Below are 9,575 nucleotides of genomic sequence, written 5' to 3'. Positions count from 1 at the left end.
TTGAAATTTTAAGCTCATCTCATCCCCAATCCGACCAAAACCAAACACCTCTATCTCCCCCCCCCCCAAAACTTCCAAACCCTAATCAATGCATATTTATTTATCTCAAAATTCGCTTCCCCATGCTTTAACTCCAGATTTCTCTTCAGACCCGATCAACAACAGGTGAGTTATTTTCTTCTCCATTGCCTTTTAATTTCAGTTTTGATTTTTCCCGATTTGGTATATTTGTGTGGTGGCTTTTGGGGTTCGTGGTTAATGTTATTGTAATCGTCTTCTTCTTATCTTCGGGCCTGATGCTTTTTCTTTCTGGGCTATGAATTCAAAATTTTTGTGTGTAAATAGTTTTTTTTCTTATTATTTCTTAGAAAGAATTGAATTAGGGAAAAAGAAGAAGACGTGACTGTGTAAATGTAACACAATAAAGAGCATTTTTTTATTTCTCTTGTTTGCTTTTCTGAATAACAATTTTAGCGAGAAGAAGGTAATTATATGTCCGTCTCTTATTTGAGATATAAGAGAGGGTTCGTTTTCATTGGTTTTTTTATTTTCTCTCTCTTTATTTTAAATGATCTTGTTAAAAATCTGTAAATATTATTATCGATTTTTTTAAGGAATGGCCTGTTAATTATTTGCTACAACAGAAACAATGTCCGGGTTTGGTAGGTCTGGTATATGAGTCTGAGGAATCATCTTTTCCAGAGATTTTTTGATAATTTATGATTATTGTTCAAGTAATGAGGCGAGGATAAGCAATACATGGTATGGTAAGGGTTTTAAATTGGCGGATGTTTTGGGAATGAATTACGCTTCAATTTGAAAGCTGAAAATGGGGAGGAAGTCATTCTGAAATCTGAATTAGAGTTTTATTCTGGCGAGTTGTCCATTAATCCTGATGTGTTCTTGTTCCATTTTTTGAGATTTGATTCCGGAATCTTTGATTATTTTGTATATCTTGGTAATAGGTCTTTGGAGATTGTTTTTTTTTAATTTCTTGAGTGTTAAAATTTTTAACTCTGAGCATCTTGGAATCTGGCTATAGCGGTTGTACTATTTAAATGGAGTTATGTTGCATTTTGACTTAACATAGTGGCTCACCTTTTGAATGATCAGTGTCTTTCCCTCCAATTATTATAACAGCTTAGCTGTGATTGTAAAAATTCACTTTGTCAAATGAAACATCACCTGTATTTTTTGCTGATGGTGTAAAATGTCTGTAGGTTTAATTCATTTTGACGAAGTACTGTTGATGGATGATGACAGTGCCGATCGATAAAATGTCTGCTCCTTCGTCCAGGGAGCATGTGCAGCATCTTTATGAAAAGGTATTCTTTTTCATCTTTAGGAAATGAGGTTCCCTTGGAGTTTCTGACCATGGAAATTAATAATTGGTATTCTCTGCAGAACATAGAGCTGGAAAACAATCGTAGGAGAGCAGCTAAGGTACGGGTACCTTCAGATCCCAATGCGTGGCAGCAGATCCGTGAGAACTATGAAGCAATAATTCTTGAGGACCATACTTTTTCTGAGCAGCACAATATTGAATATGCTTTGTGGCAGTTACATTACAAGCGGATCGAGGAATTAAGGGCTCATTATAGTGCTGCTCTAGCTTCTGCAAGATCAAACACATCTAATGATGTGAAAGTTCCTCCACAACCTGGCAGGCTTACAAAAATAAGACTGCAGTTTAAGACTTTCCTTTCAGAGGCAACAGGGTTTTATCACGATCTGATTTTGAAAATCAGGGCAAAGTATGGACTACCATTTGGGTATTTTTCTGATGATTCAGAAAGCCAAACTGTTATGGACAAAGATGGGAAGAAATCTGCTGATATAAAAAAGGGTTTGGTGTCTTGTCACCGTTGCTTGATATACTTGGGAGACCTAGCGCGGTACAAAGGATTATATGGAGATGGAAACTCTAAATCACGTGAGTATGCAGCTGCTTCAAGTTACTATTTGCAAGCTGCATCAATTTGGCCATCAAGTGGGAATCCACATCATCAGGTTTTTCTTTATTTTCCTTTTTCCTATTTAATAGAGCACTCTCAACTTTTATGCCCTTAAATTCTTTTTGCACTTCTCTTGAATTTCTTCTGTTTAACTAAATTCCGAGTTTTTAAATGGTCAATTATCTCCTTATTTCAGCTAGCTATAATAGCTACATATTCAGGAGATGAGCTGGGGGCTGTTTATCGATATTTCCGGAGTTTAGCTGTTGATAACCCCTTTTCAACTGCAAGGGATAACTTGATTGTGGCATTTGAGAAGGTATAAGTGCAAATTATAGTTTTTATTTTGGGTTTTGGACATTAACCACAAAATGGCCTTTTGGATGTATTATGGGTTATGATGTGTGCACTTGTTACAACCAGGATGTTAAGTTGCTTTGCATGGCTGAACAATTTGTTGTGTGCACCATCTTCATATGTAATTACAGTTCTTTGAAAATTGCATGTAGTTGCAAAGTTTATTGGGAGACATTCTTCAAAGGTGCTGATTCTTTAGTAGGACAGATGCCTGCTACTTTCCAATCTAATGGGATGAAATTATTGATCCATCCTTTCTAGGCTTAGTAGTTATTTTCTTATGAATATTAGAAATTGGATTTTATGGATTGCTGATACAAAATTTTTCCTATTTTCTAGTCTAAGATATTGTGTTACAGATAGGTATTGCATATATTAGCAGAAGCTACAATTTTCCATGATGTTAAACAGTTACCATAATCCTTCCATGATGGAGTTCTGGAAGGATTTGTAGCTGTGTTCAATGTCATTTTTATCTCGCTTCTTTGCAGCCAGTTTATTGACATGACAGTTCAACTTTGAGAATTCTATGCTTTTATATAATTGTCAACAGTGTAATTATTTTATGTTAAATGTTAATGACTTGAAACTTGCTGATTTTGGGTGGGTTTATTTATATGCTAATATTTAAAAATGGATATAATTATGGTAACTGTTTTAAATATATGCTTTTTATTTGCAGAATCGCCATAATTACTCGCAACTTCCTAGGGATGTTAAAGCTCCCTTCATTGAGCCTGCTGTCCGTCAATCAGGTAAAGGTAGAGGGAAGGTGGAAGCGAAACTTGCATCTAAAGATGGCAACATGGAAAAATCCCCTGCTAAGGAGAAAGTATCTGATGTCCAGGATACTTTTAAGTCCTTTTGTATTAGATTTGTGCGTTTAAATGGCATTCTTTTTACACGCACAAGGTATATTTTCTCATAAGTTCATTCACCATATGTTATTGGCCTAGGTTTTCGTTGGTTGTGTCCTTATCCACTCTTATTTTGTGCAGCCTGGAGACTTTTGCAGACGTTCTTACTCTGGTTAACCGTGATTTATGTGAACTTATGTCTTCTGGGCCAGAAGAGGAACTGAATTTTGGAACTGGTGCTGCTGAGAATGCCCTTTTCTTTGTTAGGAAGGTTTCCATTCTCATATTTACAGTGCACAATCTGAAGAGGGAGAGTGAAGGTCAAACATATGCTGAAATTGTACAGCGTGCTGCCCTCCTTCAGAAGGCCTTCATCGCCATTTTTGAGTTGATGGCACATGCAGTAGAAAGATGTTTACAACTTCGGGATGTTTCTTCAAGCTACACTTTACCTGCTATTCTGGTTTTTGTAGAATGGTTGGCTTGTTGCCCTGATGTTGCAGCCGCTAGTAGTGATGTTGATGAGAAGCAGTCAAGTACTAGATCTTTTTTCTGGAAACATTGCATATCATTGCTGAACAAAATTCTGTCAATTATGCCTATGTGCATGGATGCTGATGAAGACGAGACCTGCTTTTTCAATATGAGTAGGTATGAAGAAGGAGAAACTGAGAACCGTCCTGCATTGTGGGAGGACTTTGAGTTGCGAGGGTTCTTGCCTCTTGTTCCAGCGCATGCCATTTTGGACTTCTTGAGGAAACCTTCCTTTGTAAGTGATGGTGATAAAGGAAGGAAAGCCCGTGTCAAAAGAATTATAGCAGCTGGGAAGGCTCTAGCAAATGTCATTAGGGTTGATCAGAAAATTGTTTGTTTTGATTCGAAAGCTAAGAAATTTCTAATTGGTATGGAGTCATTTCCAGATGGCATATTGAGCCCTGCTACCTCAGTGGTAACAAATAGCTTGGTGCATGAAACCCCCTCTGAGAACATAGTTAACATTGAAAATCTTCAGTCAATCCCACAACCTAGATTAGCTGGGGAAGAGGATGACAATGATGAAGTGATTGTTTTCCAGCCAGCTGTGAGTGAGAAGAAAACTGAGGTGATTGATCTAAATCATTCCCCTTCTGAGATTTCGAAGCTCAATCAAAGTAGTTCTGGTGATCTCAAATTCTATGGCAGTACAATGTCTGCTCCTTGTGATAGTGTTCTCCAGTATGAGAGGTTTGATGCTAGTCATCCAATGCCTGTATCTGTTGGTAGTATTCTCCCTCAGCATCTGCAACCTGTTCAGATGCATGGGTCTGGGTGGTCAATGGAAGATGCTACTTTTCTGGCTAATAGCTTTAAAGGTTTGACGACACTGGGTGATGGACATTTAACAACGAGTGAGATGCAAGATAATTTAGGCTTTTCTCATCATGCTACCCATTCGCTTGCTATCCAACATCCTGTCAGTGTTGGTGCTAGTGGTATGTACTACAGTCCGACAAAAATGTCAGGAACTGTGATGCCATCCAGAATTAATGCTATTGTGTCAAGTGGAGATACAGGTGATGCCTTAGCTGCTAGAACTATCTCACCTTCATTAGTTGGGATGCAGAAGAATCCAGTTAGTCGTCCAGTCAGCCATCTTGGTCCGCCACCAGGTTTTAGCGCTGTTCCTCCAAAGCAACTGAATGAATCTGTTTCTTCCATGGGTTTGGAAAAAACTACGATGGATTATTATAGCTGGTTGGATGGAGACCAGTCGAGATCATTATTTAAAGGTTCTGGGCTCGAGAGTTCCATCTATAACTCATCTCATGCTGACCCCCAGTATGCCAATAACAAAAGCAATGGCGTGACTGGAACAGTAAGCTTTCCTTTCCCTGGAAAGCAGGTTCCAGCAGTGCAGGTTCAAATGGAAAAGGAGAAAGGCTGGCTGGACTACAGTACCCTTGAGCATCTGAAAATTCAGAATGAACAGAAATTGCATCAAAATCAACCCATGAATGGGAACCAACACTTTACCTCACTGCCTGAGCAGTATGAAGGACAATCAGCATGGGCGGGTCGTTATTTTGTGTGAGACTGTGCAAGTGTAGCTGGTACGTGGGAACTTCCCCCGTTTTCTGACTCAATTTGATTGTAATGGTTGCAAGGTTCATTTCACATAACCTGTTCATGTATTTTTGTTTCTGTTCCTGAGGTTCTTGAAAATGGTAACAGTGAATGCACTGCTTCCATTTGCCGCTAAGTTTGACTCTGACTTTGAAGTGTTTGAATTTTTTTGATGGAACGTGGTAGACATTGGCTTCCGGTGGCACTTAATGCTAAACAGGTGAGTGTGCACTCGTCTATTATCAGAGATCATCTTAACGAAGTGAAGCTTACTGTTAATTTTGCAGAGATAACCAGATTTATGAAGGATGATTGAGGAAACCAATCTTAGAAGATGCTGAATTCGTAAATGGTTGCTTGAGATGGAGCCTGTTTGGTGGTTTGTGGGGCTAATAACTTGAGGAGTTGGGGTCAAATAAAACTTGGTTTAGTATCCTAATTAACTTTGGGAATGTCTTGTGCCGTTAAAAGTCAGCAGGCAGCAGATGGTAAAGTGCTGTTCTCCGCAGATAGCTTTGAGATGTGATCGATGGGCAGACGGTGGGAGGGAGGGATTGGTAAAACTCAAAATCTGTGGGGGTTGGTTGAGTTATGTCTACCTTTAATATCTGCAGCATCTAAGACTTGTTTAAGTTGTACAAGTTTGGGGATCGCTCAAAACTTTTTTATGAAAGGAATAAATGATAAACGTTTGTTGCTTGTAATCTAATTAGGGTAAATATACTATTAGTACCTAAACTATTACTTTTGTTTTGTTTTGGCATCTAAATTTTATTTTGTTTCAAAGTTGTACTTAATATTTAGTTTAGTTTCAATTGATTATTTCGTCACAAAAACTTAATGTTAATATGTTATCATAAGTTATGTCATCAAAAATTTAAAATAATGTTACGTTAGTAATTTTGTTAATTTTTTATTGTCGAATTTAATAATATTTTTTTCTTTTAAAGCTTTCGATTTTTTATATTTATGTTGTCTGTAACAATACCTTAATAAGTCGGAGATTTCTCGATGGTTTTAAATTTCCTTTTTTGTCAACCTCGCTGTCCCTCCTTTTGGTGCTTATAATGAGTTTCAATTACAATTAATAATTTCTATAAAGCCAGTGTAAAGAGGAGAAAAGAGTTGTGCCACATATTTAAATTGTTATATATATCTTCGTTTATACGCTATTATGTAATGCTTCTTCGTTCTTTGTCCCCATGTTCCCTACTGTGATGAATGACGAATCAACCAATAATTTTGGTGAATGTCTTTATGACTCGTGAAAATAATAACAATGAATACTTCCATTAGGGTTATAATTTTTTTATGTATTTGAGATTTAGGTTGGAGTTTCAGCTTCGGTCGAATTAAGTTTAAGATTTTTTACATTTCGATCTTTTTCGAGCTTCAATTATTAGTTTCGAGTTCGAGTCGAACTTAAAAATTTTAGGCTCGCGAATTTTCGAGTTAAGTCGAGCTCCATTTTAAGGTTTTCAAATCGGATCGAGTTCAGTAATACTTAAACTCGACTCGACTCGACTCATTTACAACCCTACCTATAGGGTTAAGTGGTTATGGTGACGGTGACTCCAGTGAATTTAGTTTGCACAGCCGAGGTGTAATTTATCTATTGGCCATCCATTTTTACCAGCAATCCAATAGAGAAATATTAATTTTACGTGGTTTGTTTATTTTTATATCTGTATTTTTATCCTCCCGATTATGGGATTTTGTCCTGATTAATCCAATTGACCTGTATCGTACATCTGATTTTGATAGGTAGTCTCTCAGCGTAGATTTTTCACGTACATAATGACTCGAGCTCAAAACATGCTTAAGCGAATCGAGTTGTTTACCGCTTCAACCAACCTAAATTATATAATATATTTACGCGGTGAAAATTGTATTAAAAAGTGAAAAGCATGAAGTTAGGTAGGCATAGTAAATGGATAGGATGTGTCAAAAATCAATGAACAAAATGAAGCATACAGGGTTGGGTAAAAGAAGTGATTACGAAATTGAGAGCGTAAGCCGAGTCCCCGCCATGGTTGGTATGAAGGAAGGATTTTCCCATTACCTCAATTAAAATGTATTTAACTTAATAATTATTGTAAAGTAGTATATATTTTAAATATTCTTAATTAATCGAAAATGAATGTTTAATTATCTGATGTTCAAACTCATGACTTCTAGAAATAATAACGATTCATTTAATCACTGAGATAAGTTAGTTCATGTCACATGTAAATAATATTTAAATTTATTATACTATATATATATATATTTAGGGTCCGTTTGTTTCACGGAAAACATATTCCGATGAATTCCGTAAAATGAATTACACTTTCTGAAAATCATTTTACAGTATTTGGATGATGTTGTGTAATTTATTTTTCATTAGTTATAATTTTTTAATTCTTTATTATAAATATTAAATGCAATAAATAATATTATTGCATAGGAAGCTTCAATTTAGCCAAAGACTAGGTAAATTGTTGCATGCTCCTCATGCACATGTTTGCTGCATTGCCGGTTGCTCTGCCTCAAGATTTGATGTTCCCCAATGGAGCTGAAAACACTTGTTTGCTCGAATAACTCGACTCGTTCTCGTCTCGAACTTCGCATCCTTTGATCGGGACAACCTCCTGGGCTCGGATTAGTCTCGGTATTCGATGGCTCTCCTCCGAGACGGCTGTTCTTGTCATTCGAGTAAGCTGAGTTGCGATCATCACTTAGGCTTGTTGTTGTGGAACTCAAAAACCCAGAATTTTGGAGGCTTCCATTGGGAGAAACGGATCCTCCATGGATTTCTTCGGATGAATTTGCTGTCATCTCGTAGTCTTGGGCATGACCGAGTTGAAGGAACGAAGCAATCCCTGGCCTTGGATTTAAACCATTAAAGTACTGTGAAACCATTTGAAAACTTACCGTTTCCAAAGCATTTCCAACTCATTTCATAGTATTGGGCTTTCGGCTACACTTATCAAATATTGGCCAAATTTGACTCAACAGGTCATAGGGGTAAAAAAAAACTAGTCCAATTAAGTTATTTCTAATACAGTAAATGTTATGATGCAAGATAAACTCGTCACGCTTAAATGATGAGTTTATTCAAATAATATTTTTATTTAAATTCATCACGTCGAGGTGTTAAGTTTCAAAAAATATATTTTTTTATTAAAATTTTGTCATATTGCATTCACAAATTTTAATAAAAATATATTTTATTATAACTCATCGTACACGTGACGATTTTCAAGTCACTATAACAAATATCATAATTCCCAAAATAAAAATATGATGTTATATTAAACTAAATAATTAACTCGCTTACTGTATTCGATCAATTTTACCTCAAATATTGGGCTTCCCACATGGGTTTCAGAATCGGACCGGTTAGCGAACCGGTCATGCTACCGGTTCACCGGTTCAACCGGTCGAATCGGTCCGACCGGTCGGAAGAACCGGACGATATCATAATTATTTAAAAAATTAAATAAAAATATCAAAAATATTTAATAAAAAATAATTTTTTATATCACAATTCATATTCAAAGCAAGTCATAACATATATAAGTTAAAAACCATAAAATCAAGTGAAACAAAATGATTCAAATTAACTACAACATAATATTTAAGGTAAAACATATTAAATAAAAAATATAATTATATAACTATAATTAAAAAATAAATATGGGGCTAAAAAATCATAACAAAATGATATTGTTTGGTTTATTTTTTTAAAAAAAACAATCCCACATGGCTAAGAAACATAGAAGAGCATTCCAAAAGTCTAAAGAGTAAAAATATGAGAACAAAACAATCCCACATGGCTAAGAAACATAAAAGAGCATCCCAACTAACTTCTATAAATAATAGAGGTAATTTGGCATTCAAAATCATGGAGCCTTTTGGTGAGCATTGAGTGAACTATTCTTTCACTTCAATCAAGCTCGAATTTTAGGCTTCAATCGAGCTTCTAATTTTTTTTTGAGTTAAGTTTCAATATTATATTTCGAGTTTGAGTTGAACTTGATAATTTTTAGCTTGTGAGTTTGAGTCGAGTTGAGTTTACTTTTAAAGTTTTCAAGTTTGAGTCGAGTTCAGCAATACTCGAGTTCGATTTGGCTCGTTTAACAAACGACGTCGTTTGGTTTAATTTTTTTTTAAAAAAACAAAATTGATGGTTTTTCTAGTTTTTTTGGTTTTCAGCCGGTCCGGTTCGAACGGTTCAGCGATTCTGACCGATTCACTAGTAGCGGTTCAATCGGTGTAGATTGAACCGGACTAGACAACGATTCTCGGTTGAACTGCTTGA

At 36.0% G+C, this 9,575-nt stretch overlaps 1 protein-coding gene across 4 annotated transcripts; it reads left to right on the top strand.

Moving 5' to 3' along the window:
* On the top strand, positions 1-5,976 carry LOC120192792 (protein SMG7-like). 4 transcript variants are annotated; one of them, XM_039195511.1, is made up of 8 exons: positions 1-165; positions 1,221-1,325; positions 1,405-2,010; positions 2,152-2,274; positions 2,995-3,224; positions 3,311-5,259; positions 5,459-5,492; positions 5,570-5,976. In XM_039195511.1, the coding sequence occupies exons 2-6, from the start codon at positions 1,254-1,256 to the stop codon at positions 5,238-5,240; spliced, it is 2,961 nt and encodes a 986-aa protein (XP_039051442.1). In that variant the 5' UTR covers positions 1-165; positions 1,221-1,253; the 3' UTR covers positions 5,241-5,259; positions 5,459-5,492; positions 5,570-5,976. The 4 variants fall into 4 exon arrangements, with proteins under 4 accessions (XP_039051442.1, XP_039051440.1, XP_039051441.1 ...); XM_039195509.1 differs by having other exon boundaries at positions 5,560-5,976; XM_039195510.1 differs by having other exon boundaries at positions 5,361-5,492.
* The last annotated feature ends 3,599 nt before the right edge of the window (positions 5,977-9,575 follow it).

Source organism: Hibiscus syriacus, unplaced genomic scaffold (assembly GCF_006381635.1).
Source record: "Hibiscus syriacus cultivar Baekdansim isolate YM2019G1 unplaced genomic scaffold, ASM638163v2 tig00116980_pilon, whole genome shotgun sequence".
Taxonomy (NCBI): domain Eukaryota; kingdom Viridiplantae; phylum Streptophyta; class Magnoliopsida; order Malvales; family Malvaceae; genus Hibiscus; species Hibiscus syriacus.
Note: the sequence above shows the minus strand (reverse complement) of the source record. Positions and strands in the feature narration are given on the sequence as shown.

Excerpts from the sequence above, each read along its gene's own strand:
- LOC120192792 (XM_039195511.1), top strand. The coding sequence starts at position 1,254 with ATGATGACAGTGCCGATCGATAAAATGTCTGCTCCTTCGTCCAGGGAG. Across the intron at positions 1,326-1,404 it reads TGCAGCATCTTTATGAAAAG|AACATAGAGCTGGAAAACAA; the intron begins GTATTCTTTTTC and ends TATTCTCTGCAG. Across the intron at positions 2,275-2,994 it reads TGATTGTGGCATTTGAGAAG|AATCGCCATAATTACTCGCA; the intron begins GTATAAGTGCAA and ends TTTTATTTGCAG.